Below are 24085 nucleotides of genomic sequence, written 5' to 3'. Positions count from 1 at the left end.
GCGTGGGGGGCCCCTTCCCCCCATGGCCATAGCAGTGCTTGAAGAAGGACTGATATTTGTAGAGTCAGGTTTAAGAAGGAAGTGAAAGTCAGTTTTTCCAGAGTCAGAAGGGAAATGGAAAAGTTCACATCCCGTGAGTCCGTGGAAAGCAGAGGAGGCTCCCGTCTGAGAGGCACAGGCTCTGAAGTTCAAATACGCCCTGGCTTCAAGGTTGCGACAAGGTGGGCAAGTTGCTTAGCCTCCCTTCAGCCAGCCCTCCAAGGGCGGGGGCAATTCATCTCTCATGCCCCTGGCCAAGTGAGATGATGGCCCACAGGTTGGGTGGAAGCACTCTGACCTTTTGCCATGAGTGGTAGTAATAACCGACGTCACACCCCAGAGACGGCTGACCGGGGAGTCCGCACTGCGGCCACTCTGGTCGCTGGCTCTCCGTCTTCGACATCCCTCCCCACGCTCCCACCGGGTCTGCCCACCTCGACAGCCTCCTCCCGCATCAGCCCTGTCCCGAGACCCTGAGAGACAGAGTTGGCTTCCCAGCCTCGGAAATGCTACCCCCGCTAACCCGTAAGGACTTCCCTCCCACTCACGCCACTCGCCAGGCCCTGGGCTCCGATGTGACCACCCCCTCTGATTAGGAGGTTCTAGACAAGCACATGTCTTGGGAATGAGCTTCTCCATATCAGCGGGATTCTGACTCCAGTGGGGAAAACTCCCATAGTGCAGACAAGCCTCCCTCTCCTCCCGGGCTCTTCATCAAAGCTGATGTGGAAGGTCTATTCTCCAGCCACTGGCCCTGCAACCGCAGTTTCTGTCACATGTTACATAACCAGCAACAAGTTGACCTGGGAATGGTTTACCCCCTCATCAGATGTCTCCTAGATGCGAGGACCACAGGTCCTAGAGGGAATGGAGCAGCCTGGCCAAGACCCCACTGCAGGAGAGCGGCCAGACTGAGGCCTCTGGCCCTGAGACGCCGCACACATGGCCAGCCCCTTGAAGTCCGGCTCAGCCTAAGCTTCGTGCATCTACTTAGGAAACCCTTATACAGCACGTACTATGTGCCGGGCGCTCTGTGAAGCACTTACAGCCACTACTACCTCGTTTCATTCTCATAACCTTTGGGAAGCGGCTTAACCTTTCTGTGTCTCAATTTCCCCTTCTGCAGGAAGAATTCCCCAAAGCACCTACTTCCTAGGGGGTTGCTGTGACTGTCTCATGAGTTAGCCCACGTAAAGCACGCAGAGCAGCATGAGCACTACCCAATTAAGGACTTGCGACGTAAATAATGCTGATGAAAACAACGATGGGTCCAGGAACACCAAGGAAGGGCCTGGGCCCCAGTCCTGGGGGAGTGAGGCAGTCGTGTCTAGGAAGCCACCGACTCCGTGCAGAGCTCAGCCAGGTTCACGCCAGTTCTCACACTTTCGCTCTGGTCAAATGGTCAGCTATGAAATGCAACCCCAGAGGAGGGCAAGCACCACCATCACCCCCCCAAGATGTAAAGGTGCATTTGCTAGTCCTTATTTACAGATGTACTAACAATGGAAAACTCATGTTCCCCCATCTGACCAACCCTGAGAACAATGCCAAAGACTTCCTGTAATGAAAAAGACTAAAAATACTTTCTGATGATGGAGAGAGTGGAAGTTGAGCAACGCCGACCGAGAGAAATACGGAAACGATACCAAATGGCAACCCGGCCTCGAAGCAGGCGGCCCACCTGGGACTTTGATCTCTCCATCTTGCCCCAAGACTCCGTACAGAACGTTTTGTTCCGGGAGGCCACGCTGGGCCTTGGAGTTCGCACGCTCCGTCTGATTTTCTAGAGAAAAAGTTTAGTCAGCCGTGACTAATGCTGAATTATAGCACGAGATGGTTGCCAGCAAACTGAACATCTAAGTAACATAACTTTCTCTTCGCAATCCTTTGAAGACCCCCTAAGAACTGGAGATATGCTCTGTGCTTTTGGGACGAACAACCGCTTCCATATTCATCACCAAGTTATTGTTATCGTTGGGTATATTTTATACACCCTCACAATCTTTCTTAAATTTAATTGTGTGATTGAATTTAACCAATTTGCTAAACCACCGCCAAACGGCTTGTAGAGTCCATAAACCTTGTCCTGGATTGTATTTCCTTTTACTCTCCTGCCCACCCGATGAGACATTCAGGAGCCCCACCCCCACCCCCACCCCTTTCTCAGATGGAGACACTGAGGCATGGAGCAGGGGGTGCCTCGCTGAGCTCACACGGCCTGCAGAGGACAGCCTCTCGACAGGCTGCTCCCTGCCCCACCCTCGCTGGTCCCCTGGAACTCCATTTCACTCCCTGTTCGGGGCACCCTCCTTGTCACAGATCTGCTGTTTATTGTGGCCCGTTCCCAAAAGAGGCCTTGGCCGAGCCAAGAGCAGCCTTCTCTTTTTCTCTGCAAGTAAGTTTTTCCTCTTCTCTTGTCTGGAAAAGGTGGCTCGGCAGCCAATTCAGTAAGCAAGTCAGTGATTTAGGAACAAATATGTGGTACAGCTGAGTCTCTCCAGATGTGGAGCTAAATAAGGCACAACTGGACTTTTTGGATCTGAGACTTCTTGAGGCCAAACTGGGAGGAACAAGGGGTCCCAAGAACACTTGAGAGAGTAATAATTTTATTCTTCTCAAGAATGCCTACTATGCACCAGACACTGTCTCAAGAGCTGGGACTCAGGATAAATTGTTGGTAAATTATACAATTACATAATAAAATCTTACAATTTTCTTCCCTTCCATTTCCCTCCCAATAGGAGGATTTTCCACCGTTGTGTTGTTGAACTCAGAAATGGCTGCATAATTTGTGCTGGCCAATGAAAAGCATACAGGGGTGACACACATCTTACATCTTCCAGCTCCTGCTTTGTCATCTCTCTTTTCCACGTGCCACACAGACTGGCGACGTTCCAGACAGAGGCTGCCCTGGGTCCCATACAGGGGTGGAGAAGCCAAGCTTCAGTGAACCCGGTCAATATGGCCACATGTGTGAGCAAGCACTATTTCCCTGCTGTGTGGTGAGCAGCACTGTTGTTACAGCAGCATGGTCTAGCCTCCCCTGACTGACTGGGAAACATGTATGAGATCCCATAGCCAGTATGTGGTTAAGTCAGAATAGCTCTTCTCCAGCACTTAATCAGTGCCTACTGAGTGCATTAACTATGCTAAGTGCTTTCCCTATATTTACCTTAGTCTTCACAATGACCCCACCCCTTGTGTGTATATAGTGCTTATCCCAATGTTTCAATCAAGAACATTTCAGCTGCCCTGGTTAGTGGCACAGAGGATAGAGTGCCACCTTGGGGCACTGATGTCACCGGCTTGAGCCCAGGGTCGTCGGCTCTATCATGGGGTTGCCAATTCCAAGGTCAATGGCTCAAGCTCTGGTTAGGGCTCGATCCTGAGGGTGTTGGCTCAACCTCTGAGGTCACTAGTTCAAGCTTATTTTATCCCCTAAACCTGTTGTAATCACTAATCTATACTATATCCTTGTTTACTTCTTAAGAACACAGACCTTGAGAAACTGAAGAGTAGGGTGAATTTGCTGTCAGGCTGTTAGATGGTACTCGTGAACTTATTAGTCAAAAGAATAAAGTGAACTGCCCCAATCTGTGAACAATGACCTAATGAACACTCGGTGTGGACAAAGGAGATAGAAGTATTTAGAGCTTCCTTGATCCTCCTCCATTCCTGCTTAACTCCTTCCTCAGTTCAGAACTGCTCGGCTGCTAACCCAGAGCTCCTACCCTGTCTCTCAGCAGTGGACAAAGATACAAGAGCTACCTTCCACTCCAAGGACGAAGTCAGCAGCAGCGTGGGAGCAGTAACAACAAAGACTTTGAAAGCAAATAGATCTGAGTTCAAGTTCTTCTGACTTTGCCACTTACCGAATTTGAGACCTTAGGCAAGTTGCTTCCCTTCTGCCTCTGTAAAATGGGGTAAATAAGATAATGGTGTCTTCCTTACTGGACAGGTCAGGGGAGATCATTGCTTCTTTCTACCTAGTGCCCTGGGCAGGGTGTGGTATATAATAGGTACTTGATAAATGTTAATTCCTTTAGGAATTTACCCCAAACACATTGTGTTGAGCCTCCTGCTTTCCTGCCTGCTCTTGCCCTTTGCTCCCAACTTCCCCATTCCTTCCCTGCTGAATCCAAAGATGCTGCTGGGTCCAGGATGGACTGTGCTTCCTGCTCTGATTTGCACCCAAACACTCATCTTTGTCCTGAGATTGGGTGGTTTAAAAACTGGGCTAGGCTTAAGAACAGTAGTGTTAAAAAAAAAAAAAAAAAAAAGCCACAGACCAGTCTTGCAAACTAATTATGGTATTTTTAGAAATGTCATTTCCAGGGGATAATGCAAACCAAGTTCCAAATACGCAACTCCCAGCAAACATATGGATCACAATCCTCTGGGCGGATCTGTGCATGTGTGTTTATACCAATCAGTTCCTCATATGTCTTTATTCCAGTCACTAAACAACAAATATATTTTAACCATTTCCAACTAACTCCTGCAGCTACAAAAACATTTTTAAGTGACCAGTAGATCACCATTCTCATCTTCTTCTCAGCCCTTCGGCCCTGTTTGTCAAATAAGTTTGTAAATATATGTTTGCTCGCTTATAGTTTGTACTGGGTGTGGGGGACAGGCTGTAAGCAGGCCGGGTCGTTACAGCCTAAGGTAGTGGTCCCCAATCCCCAGGCTGCGGACTGGTACCAGTCCGTGGGCCACTTGATACCTACTGGTCTGCAGAGAAAGAATAAATAACTTACATTATTTTTGTTTTATTTATATTTAAGTCTGAACAATGTTTTATTTTTTAAAAATGACCAGACTCCCTCTGCTACATCCGTCTAAGACTCACTCTTGACGCTTGTCTCGGTCACGTGACACATTTATCCGTCCTACCCTAAAGGCCGGTCTGTGAAAATATTTTCTGACATTAAACCGGTCCATGGCCCAAAAATGGTTGGGGACCACTGGCCTAAGGCTTAGTTTTAAGACTAAGCTTTTCCCCACACTGATTGCATGATGTGGGGTGGTGCACTCTCATGAGGAATCCCATTATGCCTCAGATAAGTGACTTTGTATCAGAGACTTCCTTGTTTGTAAATTGGATTAAAGGTTTTGATTTCTGCACTATAAAGTGGGGCAGACCGGGAGCTTGCTCTCTCTTGGTTCCTGAGATTAGCATTAGAGGAGAGAGCAGAGAAAGGCCATGTGGAGGAGGCCAGGAGAAGCAGCCAAGATGGTGGAGTGCTGAAATAGAAGCCAGTTTGTGCAGAGAGAAGGAAATGGGGAACAAAAGAGAATGAGGCTGGTGAGGTAGACATCTTTGATTCTAGGAAACTTGGATAAGTCAGTAGCTTTGTGAGCACTGAATGAGTAGGTTTTGGAGCCTAGTGTGTGTTTTTATTTGCCCGCCGGGTGCAAGCTAGGATTAAAGATGATGGCCCGTCAGCATTTGGCTCCGTTGTTTCATTACAGTCTGTCCGAACCCAATACGAACCTGCATGGGCCAGGCGGCTGTGATGGTGGCCGTGGCCACTGGATTTACAGGCCCTAAAGCTGAAACAGGACATCCCACAGTCAAGTTCGGGCCCATGTGTCCCAGGTCCCTGGGCTCCTTACCTCTTGTTTAAGAGCCTCAGAGGAAGGAAGGCTTCCCAAACAGGGAGCCCCTCCCACAGTGGAAGATGAAAGATCCAAGCTGGCAAACCTCTAGTTCCTTCCCTGAAGGTGCAGAGGAAACAAACCCCATTTACCATTAGCACACTGAAATTTTCTGTCCATTCACAAAACAAAACCGACCAACTTGAGAAGAATGCACGGTGTGTGTTTTTTTGTTTTGTGATTTGTGTAATTCATGTATCTCCTGGAGAGAAACAAATATCACTGAGAGACCAAGCGGGGTTGTGACAGAACCCAAGCAGTCGGACAGACCTGGGTTCAAACCCTGTCTCTGATATGAACAAGTTCTGCAATGGGCAGGAAGTTTAGCCTTGGGCTGCACATCCTCACCCCTAAAATGAGAATAATAATTCCTACTTCGCAGAGTATTGTAAGAATTAAAGATATTGTACAAAAACACCTAGTATATAACAGGTACTCAGAAAATGACTGCTGTCATCCCTGGCCAGTTTGCTCAATGGTAGAGAGTCGGCCCAGCGTGTGGATATCCTGGGTTCAATTCTCAGTAGGGCACACAGGAGAAGCAACCATCTGCTTCTCCACTCATCCCCCTCTCCCTTCTCTCTCTCTTTCTCTCTCTTCTTCTCTGGCAGCCAGGGCTCGGTTGGAGCATGTTGGTCCTGGGAGCTGAGGATGTCCTTGCTTCAGGTGCTAAAATAGCTCAGTTGCCAAGCAACAGAGCAACGGCCCCAGATGGGCAGAGCATTGCCAAGTAGGGGGCTTGCTAGGTGGATTCTAGTCTGGGCTTATTTGAGAGTCTGTCTCTCTGCCTTACCACTTCTCACTTAAGAAAAAAAAGAAAAGAAATGACTACTGTCATCATAAATGGAATCTATAGTCAGATTGGCAATCTGGTGTTAGAAATATCAGCTGATCAAGACTTGCATTTCAAAAACCAATCAGATTGAGCCTCAAGCATCAGTCTTATTCGGTTTCTTTTATCGCTCCTGTATTTCAGATTCACTCACAAAAATACAGAGTTGTAATTTCTGCTTAAAATTAAATTTTCTTATAGATTAATTTTAGTACCATACATGTCCATTTACTTTTCAAGAAAAACTTAAAAAGATTTTTTAAAATTAATTATACTGCTTTAGGGAATATGAAGAGACAAAAGCCAGTATAAAGTAGAATAGATATTTTTTAAATGGCCATAAATTTCTGAAATCCCTGTATACATTCTTCATTGTAATATGATTCTCCCTTCCTCCCATCATGAAACAGAGTTTATTTCTTGACCTCTTGACTCTAAGTTTGGTTGTGTGATTCACTTTGGCCAACTGTTCAATAGCGAATGTGACACAGCCAGAGGCATACTTGGGCCTGCCCCCTCTTGTGTCCCTGAGACCACCATGTGCAGCAGCTCAGGTTAGCCTACTAGAGGATGAGAAGTCACATGCAGGATTTCTCAGGTGGTAACAAGCACCAACTTCCAGACATGGAGTGAAACAATTTTGGACCATCCAGCTTCAAGTGAGCTACCACGACCACGTCATTGCAGCCGTAAGAACGACCCTAAGTGAGGCCCTGGCTGGTTGGCTCAGTGGTAGAGCATTGGCCTGGTGTGTAGGAGTCCCGGGTTCGATTCCCGGCCAGGGCACACAGGAGAAGTGCCCATCTTCTTCTCCCCCTCTCCCCTCTCCTTCCTCTCTGTCTCTCTCTTCCCCTCCTGCAGCTGAGGCTCCATTGGAGCAAGGTTGGCCCGGGCACTGAGGATGGCTCTGTGGCCTCTGCCTCAGGCGCTAGAATGGCTCTAGTTGCAACAGAGCAACGCCCCAGAGGGTCAGAGCATCGCCCCCTGGTGGGCATGCCAGGTGGATCCCGGTCAGGTGCATGCGGGAGTCTGTCTGACTGCCTCCCCATTTCCAGCTTCAGAAAAATACAAAAAAAAAAAAAAAGAGAGAGAGAGAGAGAGAGAGAGAAAGAACTACCCTAAGTGAAACCAATGGATGCACCGCCCAGCGAAGCCCAGCCCAAACTGCTGACCCACAGAGTCACGAGCAAGTTTTAACTCAGTTTGGGGATGGCTTGTTATGCATAAAAGATAACTGATGTACAAAGTGTTTAAGAGGCAGCTCTGCAGGGCTGGCAAGTTTACAGTAAATCCCCATTCTCCAGCAGTATGCCCTGAGGCACAGGTGTGGGCTCCCCGCCACACTGCGCCCTTGGCCACAGCGCTCAGTCCAGGGGAACCCTGTCTGCGCCTGGACCAGGCATATCCCCTCTCACATCATGGCAGGCAGGGCTGTAGATGCTGGACCAATGACTGTCATTGCTGAGGCCTCCAGGGTTGTCCTGGTTCTGCTCTGCTCAAGGCCTGCTTGTTCTGCACTTGCTCAGATCTGATGGACTTCCTTGGTATCTTTTAGATCAATCCCATTTTTCCTCAAGATAGCTAAAGTTGGTTTCTGTTCCTTGTACCCCCCCCCAAATTCTTAATAAATAAAAGTCCCTTTCAAAGAGCTTGACCTTCCAAATGAGGAAAAAGTAGTTGGAATGTTTGAATGCTCTTTATGCACAAAACACCGTGCTGACCTCTGCAGAGGAAGAGAGAGTGAAGAGAAAGCACCGATCTTACCCTCAGGGAGTCTCCCATGTACGAGTCCTCCTGACTCAGTTTTCTGCCTGCTCTTTCCCTTGATTTGCAGACCCGGCAGCTAAAGAGAGTTCTGCCAAGTCAGTAAGACTGTGAACTATTTCTTATTAACTTGAATTTTAGGACCATGTGTCATCCTTGCCTCTGCCTGGAAAACCCGCAAGCCAATCTGATCCTTCACTGCCTGCCTAAGGCCATTCAGATCCTTGAAAGATGAAGTGAAGGCCATCGCTCCTCCTGAGTAGCCCACAGTCCAAAAGGCATCTAATGCTTGTCCTTGTGACCTTTTAGAAGACTTACTTAATCTCTCTCTCTCTCTCTCTCTCTCTAAATTTAGTCCCTTTCAGAATTCAGGTAACACAGGGAAAAGCATTTCATCTAACTGGTCTTGGCTTTGACTTTGACTTTGACTACGGAGGGGAGGATTTAGAAGAGACCTGACGGTGAGTTTCTTTGGTAAAAGGATTGTGACACTGGCAGAAATTTCATGGAAAGGCAGAGAGACACAGGAAGAGGGAAGGAGACACGTGCCAGACACAGCACATTTATATACAGGTTCTTATTTTACAACTGAGGCCTGAAGAGGTGAAAGAGGATGCCCAAGGTCACAGAGTCCTGATTCCATTCCAGGCTTGTTGTCGCTCATTACCTGGCTGCTTTTCCCAGAAGAGAGCAGGGTTGCTGAGCTGGGCCGGAAGCTGGGTCTTGTCATGCTATTAACAGTCAGAGAAGTGATAACTCCACAGCCCTCTCCAGCCTCTGAGATGAGTCTGTCCCTTGAATCTGGGCTGGGTGTATGACTTGTTTTGACCCACAGAACAGGCAAAAGTGACATTGTGTCAATTGTGGGTCTCAGGAGGACTTGTACACCTGCACTCTCTTCCCCACGGAAGGCTGCCACCACTATCTGATCACTGTACGGTCGCTGTGTGATCAAGCATGGGTTTGCCCGCCGCAGGATAGTGGATCACAGGGAGTAGAGATGAGCTGTCCCAGCCAAGGCCACCCCAGGCCATGTAGCCCCAGACAACCAAGCAGCTGACTGCGGATCTATTGTCAAGCCCAGATCCATGGCCCACAGCTAAATGAATGGTTATTGTTTTACACCACTAAGTTTTAGGTGGCACGGTACATGCAAAAGTTAAGTGGCAGAGTTATTTTGAGTAGAAAAGGAATTTATTAAAAGGTTGTATCCCCGAAAAACCCAGGACACTGTGAGGCTTAGAGTCTCCACCCAGAATCACATCACAGAACCGGCTTGGCCCAGAACCACTATCTGCCACTGTGAACACCAACACCATAACCTCAGGCCCGGGAGCTGCCACCAGGATCCTCAAGAAACTGGATACAGCTATTACTGCTGCCACCTGTCCCCAGAATTAGGTCACATACAGGCAAGATAGTCTACAAAATAAGTAAGAGACACAAAGGCAAGGGCACTGAACCAACGGAGCAGGAGGCCTGAGCCAGGGCCCAGGGAGCCCCCAGTATTGCTGGACATGAACCCTGTAGTATCTGAAAGGGGGAGGCGTTAGCACAGGAATCCTGGGGCAGGAGACCCGGCACCAGGACAGCATATCCTCACCCAGCATGACAGAGCACTTCGGTGTTTCAACAGCTAGTAATATAACACCAGCATGTGCAACTTTCCGCTAAGAACTTAGCCACTCGTAAGGAGACTAGAACTGCATGCTTGGCTTAGATTAAAGCAAGAGCCACGCCACCTTGGTGAACTAGGGTTATGATCATTTGGGGGGGGGGAGGGGCACATGGTAACAAGTGAGTGAACAAAAGAATAAAATCAGGACCCTGCCAGTAAGGAAGAAGGTGAAAAGGGAAGATGAATTAGTATAAACAACAAACAGTCTCTGTGATATACCCCTCAATCCACTCCCCAATGACAAGGGGAGGCGGGGGACACAGGGCAGGGCACCTCAAGGCCCTCGTGATTAATCGTTAGGGTATTTTGCAGCATTGCAAGGGTCACAGAGGCCCAGGATCACCACAGTCCCGGTCTACCAGCATTAGATATTCCTCAGGGTATGGAACTGACCATGTGAAAACAGACAAAGCCCTGGACACACAGGACAAATTGGACACCCTGTAGCAAGGCCAATCAGCCCCTGGTCTGCATGATGTTATTTAAGATGCGCCAGAAAAAGCCTAAAAGATCGAGTGTGGCCCAAAATTTTTGTTGCATCCACAAAAACACTTGTTCTTACCTAATTCGAGTGTGCTGATCTCAAATCTAACATTAGTTTTTCTCTGTAAGCTACAGTTCTTCTGCAATTCAACATTTTAGGTTTTCATCTTATTGTAAAATTTTCAACATTTAGTTTAACATAATGAAGTAGAGTGTCTTCTTGGGCATCATCTTTGTGAAAATATAATAATTTATATAATGCAGTAAATACACTAATACACTAAAAGATATGATTGCATCAGAATTTGTCTACAATTTCAAAATAGAACATATGAAAACACTTATTTTAATCATAAAATTTGCGTAAAACTCATTTAAATTCTATTCAGGCAAAAATTGGCATTTGTAGCTCTTGCGTTTGTGTACGGGTTGAGGACAATCTCGTTTGATGCTCCATCAGTAGTCTGCTCATCACTAACAGCTCCAAGATTTTCGGGAAACTTATCAAGGTGACTGTTCAGGAAGTGAATCTTAACGCTTATGTTACATCCAATGTCACGGAAAGCCAACAGCATCCTTTGAACCAGAAGTTTATAATTTTCTGCTTTTTTGTTGCCAAGGAAGTTCTTTGTAACTGCCACAAAAGACTGCCATGCTGCTTTCTCCTCCTTATTCATCTTCCTGGCAAATTCTTAATCACGTGTGAGGATTCAAATTTGAGATCCATCGAATATATCTGCTTTTATCTTCTCGAAAGACAAGACAGGAAAAGCAGAAATAATATGTTGAAAGCTTCACTTTCTCTATTCAAAGCCAGAACAAACTGCTTCATTAAGCCAAGTTTGATGTGAAGTGGGGAGAAAATGATCCTGTCTTGATTAACTACAGGGTCTTTCACAATATTTTGCACCCCTATTTCCAGAGCTTCATGTTTTGGCCACTCCTTCTGTGTCTAGTGTTTCTCCCGAGCTCAGCTGTCCCACAAACACAGAAAGCAAGGATACTTTGTGAAACCTCTCTGTTGTCCTAGCAGGAAATTTACCATTTTAAAGATTCACACAAATGATCCAGTTATGCACCTCATACTTCAGAAAGTCGAGGACAATTTTTATGTCATTCTTACTAAGTCATTCAATTCAGGTTGGCTAAACTGCTGAGGGGTTAATGACTGTTTGGCATCAGAAGAAGACCCTTCAGATTCTACAACCATTTCCTCATGCATCTTATCAAAATACACTTGATTACCATGTTCACTTTCTTCATCCTGAGAAGAAATAAAACCATTGAAAACTGGAACCAGGAGTGTCTCAGAGTGTGGGATAGGTTGTATTGCTGAAGGAATATTAGGATATGTGATCATATGCCATTTTTTCTTGCCGATGCCCTTTGTATGGATCAGACAGAAATAACAGTCACTCCTATGGTCCTTAGGTTCACGCCAAACCACAGGAATACCAAAAGGCATTCCTTTGCATTTTCCTTCTGTCTAGTTATGAAGCATTTCCTCACAATTATGACACACAGTATGAAGAGCCCAATTCTTGTCTTGATCGCCAAAAGGAACTTGAAAATAGGCAATATATGCATGTGTTACAAATGATAAAATATTACACCTTTGATGTTGAAGTATGTAACAGCCACATATATAACAGAAGGTGTCAGAACTATTCTTACATTTACGTCTACTTGAAGAAGCCATGATTCAATCTTAAAACAAAATAAGAGGGTGTTTTTATCAGATAATTTTTTACATTTAAAAACAACTACAATTATGTAAAAGTGATGTTTGTAAAACATTAATTGCCTTGTGTTTATGTTCAATTCAAGAGTCGTTGCCCTTTAACTCCAATTTAAAAACCAATGCATGCCAGTAAGTGTAACAAAAATAAATTAAAATTGTATAAAAACTAGAGCATGCACCAAAAAACGAATTTCAGATTTGGAATCAGCGATGCAGAAATATATAGAAACAGTTCTAAAACCTCATGCAACAGAAAATGAAAAAAAAAATTGTTCCCCAGTGTAATTCATCTCTTTACTTCACTTAGTCACACATTCAGTATCACTTAAGTTTTACACCCTGTGATGCTATTGTTCCACAGGCAAAGATGTAATTATCATATACATTAGTAATAATAATAATGATAATGATAATAATAATAATAATAACTGCCTTTACCGAGTATCTAGCACAGTTCTAGGCACTTCATATGCACTAATCTATTTAATCTTTATAACAGTCATAGGAATAAGATTCCACTATTATTCCCATTGTACAGATGAACAAACTGAGTCATAAAAAAGCTGAGCAACTTGTCAAGGTCACACAGTGACTAAGTGGTCAGATCAGGACATTTTGAGTGGTCAACCTCCAGTCCATGTGTTGTCATATACTCTACTGTCTAGTACCCACCTCAGGATGCCTGGCCTGACTGCATTCCAGCCCGTGTCCACCCAGGCCCTTCACTCCAGATGACATAGCCCATTAGGCTGACACATGTGTCACAGAAGAGGGACACACAGGGGAACTAAAAAGGTCACAGCTACATTACATCTGGGTTGAACCTCTGTTCAAGAGATTAATTGGGGCAGGGGTATCACAATCCCCCCCACCCCCAGCAAGTGTGATGTTATGGTTTAGAAAGACCTGTGACAGGGTGCCTTCTGTCACCGCACCTCAGCCTTCAGAGCTACAACACTGGGAATCCAGAACAAACTATGGTTCAAGTCCTGTCTAGGTCTGGGGCTATCCACTTCACCCAGCGACTTCCATTCAACAGGAATAACTGAGGGCAAGAATATCGAGGCAGGCATGAAACATGAAAAACAAAAAACAAAACCCAACACATCAAGTTAACCAAAAGCAGCTGGAGCACCATTGCTCTTCTTGTTTTTCTGTGGTAATTTGTTTCCAGGCTGCTAGTATATAAAAGTCAGGCCTAAGATTCCAGGATAAGTTGAGGACAAACAATAAGAAAGGTTATTTCTTGTTTGTCTTTACGAATATCCTTTACAATCAAAACCCTTCTGAGCCCTCCACCCCACCAAAAAAAAAAAAAAAAGAAGCTTGTGTCTGCATTTTTTTCCCTTAAAGGGAATGTTGACTTTCAAGTCCTCTTTATTTTGACACTTTCACTTCCTTTGCTACAAGGTGAAGTAGGCACCAGACTCGGAGCAAGAGACTCCACAGTGCTCAGTGGCACTTGAGCCTCCAACAAGAACCGCTAGTAAGAGCTTGTCTCCGAGATGATTGGACTGCTCCATCCAGCGCTGCTGAGGTGAGTAAGCCCTCTTAACAAATTCTCTATGGTGCATTGCCCATAAAAATGATTGATGGATAAGTAAATTGCTTTTTGCCACTGCCACTTCACGGTGTAATGAGCTAACCATCTCCTCCACCATTTCAACCTCTGCCTCTGAGTGTCCCGGTCACACTGCCTCCTTCCTGCTGAGGGCTCGGGCCACTCAGCAGAGGGCTGAAGCCAACCTCCATCCCACTAACGAGACGCTCCCCCTTTCGCAGGACCAACGACACTGCTTTCCCCTACACCCTCTCGCATATTCTCGTGTTTTTCTAACTCCACTCTCTCTCTCACTCTTGCAGAGAAACACAAGGACTTTCCTAGGACTCAAGGCCTCTATAGTCCCTTTTGGTATTTTACATTTTAGATATTTCCTTTTTAATAAGCTCCTCCAGCAATACACCTGCTTGTAGATGGGTCTCAGCAAGTCTTTTGTTGATTTGAAAGAAGCCTGCTTCTTCTCAGCATGATGCTGGGTTCTAAGGGCCTACAACATCCTTGCTAGCCTCAAACTTGTCATCTACTTGGAAGACAAGAGTAGGAGTCAGTCATTCCTACGTACAGTCAATGCACAATTATTGAGGGCCTACTGTACACTGGGTATTTGGGGAACTATACAAGTGGTTTCCAAGCTCTGAGCTGTGACCCCCAAGGGCAGCGGTTGAGGAAAGAAGTGATGGCAAAGATCACAAATCCACAGGTACCACAAGCCTTGTCTGCAAATTTTCATTCTCTTCTGATTCACACGTTCATCTGACAACCATTCACTGCGTCTTCATAAACATGCCTGGTGGGGTGATGTCTCAGTCATGTCTGTGTGTTTTGCCAAAGCATTCGGATGAGGTCACGCTTAGATATGAGTTCATTTAGGAGTTTTACTGTTTGTAATGTCCTTTGGTCGTTGAGCTTTTCTCTCTCAGTCAGTGGATTTCAGAAGTTCATTATTATTGTGGAACTGCATAAAAAGAATTAACATTAAAAAAATGTGCTCTTATATGAAAAATGTGGAAACCTCCATAAGAGAAGGTGAATGTGTGTCCATAACAATACCAGAAGGGGTGGGATTTGTATGGGAGCAGCCAATAGGTCTACAGGTGAAAAACCGCGTGAGGAGAAGCACCAGCGCTGTGGTCAACCAACCTTAGCCCTGGGGTATAAAGGACATCACTCTAGAGAAAGCACAGAAATTCTTTTTTTGAAAATAATTTAATGACAGAAGAAATTATTGTTTGTAATTATTATCTATTATGTGTGATAAATAATAAATCCAAAACATCCAAATCTTCTTCTTACTCAACAATCCTGATTACTTAGCTTCCTTTCTATAGTTTTGGTTTCACAAAAGCAGAATATATACTGCAACCCTCTGTGTTTGTGGTTCTGCCTATTTTTCCTATGGCCTTCCCCGGACATCATTTGATTGAACATCACTGGAATGGTGAGGCATAGACAGAACAGGAAGCACTATCCGCATTTCACAGATAAAGTTAGTGCGCTTAAGAATAGGCAATGACCTGACCAGGCGGTGGCGCAGTGGATAGAGTGTAGGACTGGGATGCGGAGGACCTAGGTTTGAAACCCCGAGGTCACCAGCTTGAGCACAGGCTCATCTGGTTTGAGCAAAACTCACCAGCTTGGACCCAAGGTTGCTGGCTTGAGCAAGGGGTCACTTGGTCAGCTGGAGCCCCCCGGTCAAGGCACATATGAGAAAGCAATCAATGAACAACTAAGCAACTGCAACAAAAAATTGATGCTTCTTATCTCTCTCCCTTCCAGTTTGTCCCTATCTGCCCCTCTCTCTGTCTCTCTCTATCTCTGTCACACACTCACAGAGAATAGGCAATGAATTATACAAATACAAAATGGACAAGGGTTGACTAGGTAATATGGTCAGGGAAATGGATTATGAGTACCCATAGAATGATCCTGGGATGTACAATCTCGAGACGGGGAAGGAAGAAGTAAGCTAGAATCCCATTCTTCCACATTTTAGTTCTAATCAAGAATACGATGCTTACTTTAAATGCCAAGCTTTCATGCACAAAGTACAGACATGTTAAGAAGACCCAAGAAAAAAAACATTTTTGAAAGACTGGAAAATAAAACTTAGAAAGTCCGAGAAATAGAATGAAGCACAACAAGAAAACTTAAAGGCAACCGAGTGAGGTTTGAGTTGGCTGCAGGGCATTCAATCAACCAGTAATTTGTTAACTGTACTTTCACGGGACAATAATTCACGGGGCTGAAAATTTCTGAAGGTTAAACGATATTGGATCTCATTTCAGGTGATGCATATTGAATTGAAAGGCAGCACTGTTAAAAGAACAGGCTTGAGTTTGATTTTGCCTTCAGCGTACATTAGCCATCAGACAGCTCCTTAATATTTAATCTCTCTGAGCTTTGATGTATTGCATCTCCAAACCGAGTAGGATAATACTCTCCTTGCACTGTTTATTCAAGGATTTGAGACATTGTATGCAAAGTACCCACTAAGGTACCCAGGACATAGCAGAAACTCAAGCAGGGGGAGCTGTTATGCTGGGAGGAGTTCAATTAATATGTGTTCTCGTGGCCTTGAATACTAGACTTCAAGCCAAAAGGCCTGGTTTGGGTCCTGACTCTTCCACTTAGTAACTGCAGGATAAGATAGTTGTTGAAGGTACTTAGGTTTATTCACCCTGAATCTCTTTACATATAAAATTAAGTATAATTTCCCTTCCAATTTTTAGTTTGAGGTTCAAATGAAATGGTGTATATGTTAGATAGCTCTTAAATAGAAATGTCCTATAAAAATAGGATATCCTTGCTACAAAGTCTTTGAACACTAACCATGTAGGTTAAAACAGACATGTCACTGTATTCGTATAAAGGTGTCACTGCAATAAGAAAACAGGGAAAAGTGCTATTCCTATTTTTCAGAAGTCCTAATAATAATGACAAAATTCAGATTGCCAGAATTCTTAGTTACATAAGGGGAAATTTCTCAGTGTTAGGGATGAGGAAACACTTGAGGCTCCGAAGGGTCACGATGGACTGTCCTCCCCTGGAGTGGCGTCTGCAGGGACGAGCAGCCATCTGTCCTGGGTCGTTTAGCAGAGAATCAGAGTCCGAAAACTGAGAGCGAACCAGAGATAGGTTAGCCCACCCCTCTTGCTTGACAGAAGAGGAAACTGAGGCCCAGAGAAGTGAAGTTACTTAACCACAAGGATACCAGAGAGGCAAGCCTGCCACCTGCCTTTGCCTCAGATTCTGCTCAGCGTTTTCCATGAGTACACTGTTACTTCTGTGCGGACGCACGCCCCACCGGCTTCAGAGTCTCTGCATCTGGCAAGTGGGAAGGGCTGGAGAGCAAACCCCAAGCCATCTGCTGAGCCGGAGGATAACAGTGCCCTCACGTTTCAGCATGAGGCTGGAGGGCAGCGAGGGGCTGGGGGTCCACATCGTGAAGTTCCTCCCACCCTTATGCATTTATGATATCATCCAGGAAACATTTAAATAACATAGATGGAACTAAACGTCTTGCCAGGTGGTAGCCTGTGATATATACAGACAGCCCCTGACTCACAAAGAAGGACTACAGAGGTCCCATACATACGAACAGCTGCTGCCGTCTGCCTGGCCCCCACCACCTTGCAGCTGCCACGGGCTGTGTGAAAAAAATGTAAAAAGAAAGAAAGGCGATAGAAAAAAACTTGGACCACTTGCAGATTTGGCACATTCAGCGGCAAAGGAAAGGCGGAAGCTACGGAACAGGACCACCTTGAGGGAATGGACTCTGAGAATCCGTTTCAGCCGCAGGTGACTGGGAGCGGCCCCGGCCCTCTTTGCCCTGAAGACTCTCCTCCTGGGCACGGCGGGTCTCTCTCGTCCACACTGCCAGAGACTTTACCAGTGCAGCATGTTGCCTCAAAGCCTTTTTTAAAATTTTTTTGAAGGCAGGGAAAAAATAATAATTATCATTAAAATATTTCAATAATAATTAATAATGAGTACCTGCCTTATGGGGCTGTTGTAAAGATAAATTAATAAATAAAACTGTGCCCAATATACAACACTGGTAAGTATCATCAAACTATTAGCTTTCTATAGAGCTATGATTATTCCCATTTCATAGATGAGAGAAATTGAGATTTACAGAAGTTACTCTACCTAGGCCACATAACTTAGAGTTAGAACCAAGATTCAAACTGAGATCTGTCTCCAAGTCCTATAACCTTTTTTTTTTTTTTTTTTTTTTTTTTTTAAAAAGTCCACAGCATGTATTCAGGAAAAAATTCTCCCTTTTCAAAGCAATAATTTTTTTTCTTTTTTGGATTTTTCTGAAGTGAGAAGGGAGGAGGCAGAGACAGATTCCCACATGCACCCAACCAGAATCTACCCAGCAAGCCCACGAGGGGGCGATGCTCTGCCCATCTGGGGCATTGCTTCGTTGCAACCAGAGCTGTTTTAGCGCCTGAGGCGGAGGCCATAGAGCCATCCTCAGCACCCAGACCAACTTTGCTCCAATGGAGCCTTGGCTGTGGAAGGGGAAGGGAGAAATAGAAAGAAGAGGGGGAAGTGTGGAGAAGCAGATGAGCACTTCTCCTGTGTGCCCTGGCAGGGAATTGAACCTAGGACATCCACACACCAGGCTGACACTCTACCACTGAGCCAACCAGCCAGGGCCCCAAGTCCTATAATCTTAACTACTTTGCTATACAGTCATATGGTCTGCATGGGGGGGGGGGGGAGGATGAAGGTAGAAGGATATTAAAGCAATCATCCACACATTAGCAAGAATTAAGTCAATCAGATTCTTTTTCTACTGAGAACCAACTGAGTTCAACTACATTCAGGAAGTGAGAACTTTGACTAGTGAGGAGGGCCAATAGGTTATTTGTGGTAAGAGCAGGGAAGGGCTGGGGGAGGGACACACCTGGTTATTGAGAAGGAAGCTTGGAGACAGGATATGCATTGATGGAAGATGTAGAAAATAAGGCCGTGTGGAGGGAGTCAAAGATGAACTGTGACCCATGCAAAATTTCATCTAGGTCTGACCCTACACCCACAGCTCCCGATAACTTACTGCTAGACTCCGAGTTAGGTTAAGTAAACTTCTAGGCTGGTTGGCAACATCACACTTCCACTTGCACTTGTAATTCATGTCTTTGGGGAAATGTGTGCTGAGTTCCAAACAAATGACTTGTAATTCAATACAACAAATGTGCACTTTGAGCCTTCATGACTGAGCACTGTGCTAGGTGCTGGAACACCAAAGTAAATATATGGTAAGTCCCTGAACTTGAGCAGCCCGGAGCCCTCTGGGGGAGAGATGTGTAAGCAACTGAGAGACAATGTGCTGAGTGTAACAGGAGAGGTGTGTGCGTAGCACCTTGGAGCACAGAGGAAGGAGATGGAGAAATTGCTTTTAAATCAACGTTTGGAATCCAAGCCCTGTGCAAGTTGGGAACTGCTCTTGATGCATTAGAAGTTACGGGAAGAACGCATTTACCACTTAGTACTGAATGAATTCATTTTTCAACAGCACTGTTGCCTGCTTCTTTCCTGGCAAGTGCTGGTATCAATACCTATGTGTTAGTGTGTGTGTGTGTGTGTGTGTGTGTGTGTCTTTCTAAGAGGTTAAAAAGAGAAGTGATTGCTTAGACTCTGAACTCAAGGCTGTTCTGATTTGAGTTGACTTTCATTTATTAGCAAGATGACCTTTTCTTTATCTCTCTCAGTCTCGCTTTCTTTATCTGTAAGATGGGGCCAATGAAAATACCTTCTTTACAGAGTTCCTGGGGGGGATTAATGAGCAGATGCGTGTAAAGCCCAGTGCCCAAATGGAGAAAATGTCTTACTCAGACTTGGCTGCAGATAGGAATCCCTGGCTTCAAATAACTCCGTGAGGTAGAGCTGTGTCTTTAAAAGACAGTTTTAGGTGATACACAGATGAGCACTTCAAATTTTTAAATAGCATATATTTATTTTCATCTATCAGGGAGGAAAATATATATATAGCACATCAAACTTAGATTTTAGAGATATTATTTTTCAGGGTGAGTAAAACATTTAGGAAGTATTTAACTTAGAGAAAACTATTTAGAAAATAATAGTCAGATGTTACATCTTCTCTTCCAAAATAAAAGTAACAAGCTGACTGTAATACTTAAGTGGAGTGAACAGCAGTGGTGTCACTTTAAATTTTTCTTTTCTTTTTCTTTTTCTTCTTTTTTCGCATGGGGCATGGCTTCAAATAGTTATTTTTTCTTACCTTTAAATATATATGTATATGAAAGTAGCTATTCAAGTGTTCTCTAATAAAAAGGAGGGGCCTGGGAGGGGGGGGAGACATGACAGATTAGGAAATGCAGTGAGCGATGGTTTCCCTTCCCAGTGTTTTCTCATTGTAATGAAATTCAAAACCTTCATCGACGGCTCTGGTACAGGCACCAGTTTCTAATGCCTGAACTAAAGGGGAAGCGCAGCTGAATAGCAGAAAAGAATGCCTTCTGCATGCCCGCGCTTTCTTGGCCACGATTTCAATCCCGGTGGAAAAAATTCCCTGAAGCCGACGACAGCTGAGCTCCTCGCCTGGAATTCAGATGATCAGAAAAGGAAAATTACACCCCGAGCTTAGGTTCTGGGGGCCCCCCCAAGCAGCGTGTGATGCACACAAAGGTCAGAGAGAAGCCCTGCCACCTGTCTACCGCCACCCCACCAGCTGGGGGGATTCAGTTAAAGGGGCGCAGCGAGGACAAGAAACAGCACCCCAGGGTATCCCCCAAACTGCAGTACTGTCTCTGGCACACCAGTCACCTTTACCCCTTGTTTGTAAAAAAAATCACCTCCTGGAAAGTCCCTCTATCAAACACGACAGTTGGCTTTTGAAGCCCTTGGAATGGTGGTGCCTACATGAAGATTGCCTGTGGTCGGCAACCCCAGCTAGGTCCCCCTGGGGGGGGGTCACCCCCACGGACACAGTGCATCAAAGACACACAGGACCGGAAATGCTACTTACTAGGGTCCTTAAAGTGCCCATTAAGCCAAGCTTTAGCTGCTACCAGGCCACGTGCCTTGGGCTCTCTTACTCCTCCTGCGGGGATGTCCTCCACTGGGCACCCTCCCTTCTCCTCCACCAATCTGGTCACAGAGACTTCATTCCTCTGCCATGGAAGAGGGCAGCACCAATCACTTCGTGGGGACCTCTCCCCTGTGAGAGGATGGTGCAGTGGGAAGAGCACACATAGAGCCATGGAAAGGAACTTGCAGTTAAGTCCCTTTATTTCAGCCTCAACAATAGGATCGTCAGGCATAATGCAGGACACCCGGTTAAATTGGAATGCCAGAAAAACAGTGACAAAAATTTTAGTATAAGGATATCTCACGCAATTTTAGGACATACACTAAAAAATTAGCTTTGTTTGTCTGACATTCCAGTTTAACCAGGGGAGGGTGTCTCTGTTTTTATTTGTTAAATCCAATAATCCTACTCACAAACAATCCCATGCAACTGGCATTATTATTCCTATTTTAAAGGTGGGGCAATGAGACTTATAGAGTTTGAAGCCACAGTGCTTGTGAGTGACAAAGTAGAGATAAGATTTTCAACCCAGACCTTCTGATTTCAAGACCAGTACTGACTCCTCAACATCACACAGGGATCTCAGCTTTAAAGAAAAAGGACCACCATGAGTGACCATGGGATGTTAATGGGTGAAAACTGGGCATTCTCCAAGGAGTTTGGAGGGAATTCTTGGATGCCTTTGTCAAAATGTAGATAATCTCTCAACAAACAGTTGCTAGATGTAATTAAATGTTCACCATACTTGGGAGTTAAAAGACTATTCCTTTCCTATAAATGTTCTTAAGATCGTTCCTCACTCCAAGCTCAAGTCCACCTTTGACACTATCCTTCCGCGCCTGGAGAGAGCACTGCACAACCTTGCGTGCAGGCAGTTGTAGATGAGGCTATGGGACACAGCCCTGCGTGCAGGCAGTCGTAGATGAGGCTATGGGACACAACCCTGCGTGCAGGCAGTCGTAGATGAGGTTAGGGGACACAGCCCTGCGTGCAGGCAGTCGTAGATGAGGTTATGGGACACAGCCCTGCGTGCAGGCAGTCGTAGATGAGGCTATGGGACACAACCCTGCGTACAGGCAGTCGTAGATGAGGCTATGGGACACAGCCCTGCGTGCAGGCAGTCGTAGATGAGGCTATGGGACACAACCCTGCGTGCAGGCAGTCGTAGATGAGGCTATGGGACACAGCCCTGCGTGCAGGCAGTCGTAGATGAGGTTAGGGGACACAGCTCCAAGAGGAGCTTTGAGTCATGTTATATCCATTTAACACGTGGAGGAAACCCACAGGATTGAAGGAATTAGCTGACCCAAGGAGTAAACCAGTCTTCTCTGGGCTGGACAACCTTCAGATCTCAGTCACCTAGTCTCAGTAGCCTAGTCACCTTGCTTGAACCAGGCTGCCTCGCCAGAACTTGAAAATATCTATCTGCACTTCAGTCAAGATTGTTTTAGGGTAGTGGAGGTGAGGACAGAAAGAGGGAAGGGATATCCTGCTGCAACTCTTTTTCACCTAAAGATGGGGTCAATCAGTAGATGCGAAATTCCCTTTAGCCTGGTTCCCTTCAGCCTGGTTCCCTTCTTCAATTTGCGAAGCTCCATGAATCTGCACAGAGGAACCTGGATGGACACATACTTTGTAGATGCCCACAAACCTCCAGGTCCCAGGGGAAACTGCTATGGCTCTGACATAAGGGAACATCTTAAGTCCTGGCCTTTTCCTCCAACCTCACCAGAGAAATCAAGGGAGTAAAGAGAGTAGTGAGGGCTGAGGAAAATATCAAAAGAAAATGTGGACCTAGTCATTTTCGTTCTTTCTTTTTTTAAGTTAGAGGAAGAGAGATAGAGATACAGGTTCCTACATGTGCCCTGACCTGGATCCACTTGCCAACCCCCGTCTTGGGCCAAAGCTCGAATCAATCAGCTATTTTCAGCATCCGGGGCCAACGCTCAGACCAACCGAGCCACTGGCTATGGGAGGGGAAGAGGGAGAAAAGGGAGAGAGAGAGGGAAAGAGAAACAGATGCTTGCTTCTCCTGTGTGCCCTGATCAGGGATCAAACCTGGACATCCACATGCTGGACTGATGCTCTATCCACTGAGCCAACAGGCCAGGGACTAATCATTTTCTTTTCTGATAATCAAAGCAATAAATGGTCATGGTGAAAAAGTTTAAAAATGTGAAAAGCCATAGCCAGTTAGCTCATTCGGTTACAGTGTCATCTGGAAATGACAAGGTTGTGAGTTTGATCCCTGGTCAGGGCACACAGAGGAAGGAACCAATGAATGCATGACTGAGTGGAACAACAAATGAATGCTCCCTTCTCTCTACTTTCATTTCTCTGTCTCTCTCTCTCTAAAAAAAAAAAAAAAAAAAAAAATCCAATAAATTAAAAAATAAAAAAGTTAAGCCCTGAACAGATAGTTAGTTTGGTTGGTTGGAGTGTCCTCCTAAAGATCAGAGGTTGCTGGTTCTATCCCCAGTCAGGGCACACACAGGAACCGCTCGATGTTCCTGTCTCTCTGTCTCTCTCTCCCTGCCTCTCTCTCTCTAAAAGAAAAAAAAAAAGCTGAAAAGTATAAAGAAACAATAAAAATTACCCATAATCCCATAGCACAGAGATATAAGCTTCCCTAAAAGTGTGATAATTTCCCTCATACTTCACATGTAATGTTGTGTTCTACTTTTTTAATCCCACAAATCATAAACAATTCTCTCACATCATTAAAGACTCTCCAAAGAATCTCCATGACTTTAATGAGTCTTTAAAGGATGCATTGAAAATGGCCATTTATTTAATTATACCCCTATTGCTAAACACTTAGAAAGTTTCCAGTGTTTTCCCTTAGAAATAGCATTGCAGTGAACATTTTCTTCACATCCATTTTTATCAGGCCCTTTGCACCTGTTCTCTCATGTCAAGAATCTGATATAAAATGGCATGTGATGTGACCCAGAGATATGTGTCTTACATGTTTTTCGCTTCCCCATGCTCATCAAAGAGCAGTATGTTTTCCAGAGACCCCACCAAGTGAACTGGTTGGGAGAACCACTGGGGTTGACTGACATGGTCCCTTGTCAAATGAAGGGTGCTCCTACTCAGCAGGAAGCCCAGCCCCCTGAGACACAGGTCATGGTTTACAAGGGAGAGCAACAGAGAGAGACACACACAGAGAGAAAACCCCAGAAGCCATTTCCAGAGAAACCACCACACAATGTAATTCCACCAGGAACAGGACAATAAAAGTCCTCAGATCTTTGCCGCTT

General features: G+C 45.2%; 1 protein-coding gene across 2 annotated transcripts in view; it reads left to right on the top strand.

Moving 5' to 3' along the window:
- Positions 1 to 13634: 13634 nt before the first annotated feature.
- RBPJ (recombination signal binding protein for immunoglobulin kappa J region) overlaps positions 13635 to 24085 on the top strand; it is a 219135-nt gene continuing 208684 nt past the window's right edge. The window contains exon 1 of one of the 2 annotated variants that reach the window (XM_066233923.1): positions 13635 to 13735. Coding sequence is in view for 1 of the 2 variants with exons in the window: in XM_066233920.1 (XP_066090017.1) it covers positions 13704 to 13735 (32 nt within the window). In the remaining variant the exon portion in view is untranslated. The remainder of the gene's footprint in view (positions 13736 to 24085) is intronic. The other variant, XM_066233920.1, reaches the window with a different exon arrangement.

Source organism: Saccopteryx bilineata, chromosome 5 (genome assembly GCF_036850765.1).
Source record: "Saccopteryx bilineata isolate mSacBil1 chromosome 5, mSacBil1_pri_phased_curated, whole genome shotgun sequence".
Taxonomy (NCBI): domain Eukaryota; kingdom Metazoa; phylum Chordata; class Mammalia; order Chiroptera; family Emballonuridae; genus Saccopteryx; species Saccopteryx bilineata.
Note: the sequence above shows the minus strand (reverse complement) of the source record. Positions and strands in the feature narration are given on the sequence as shown.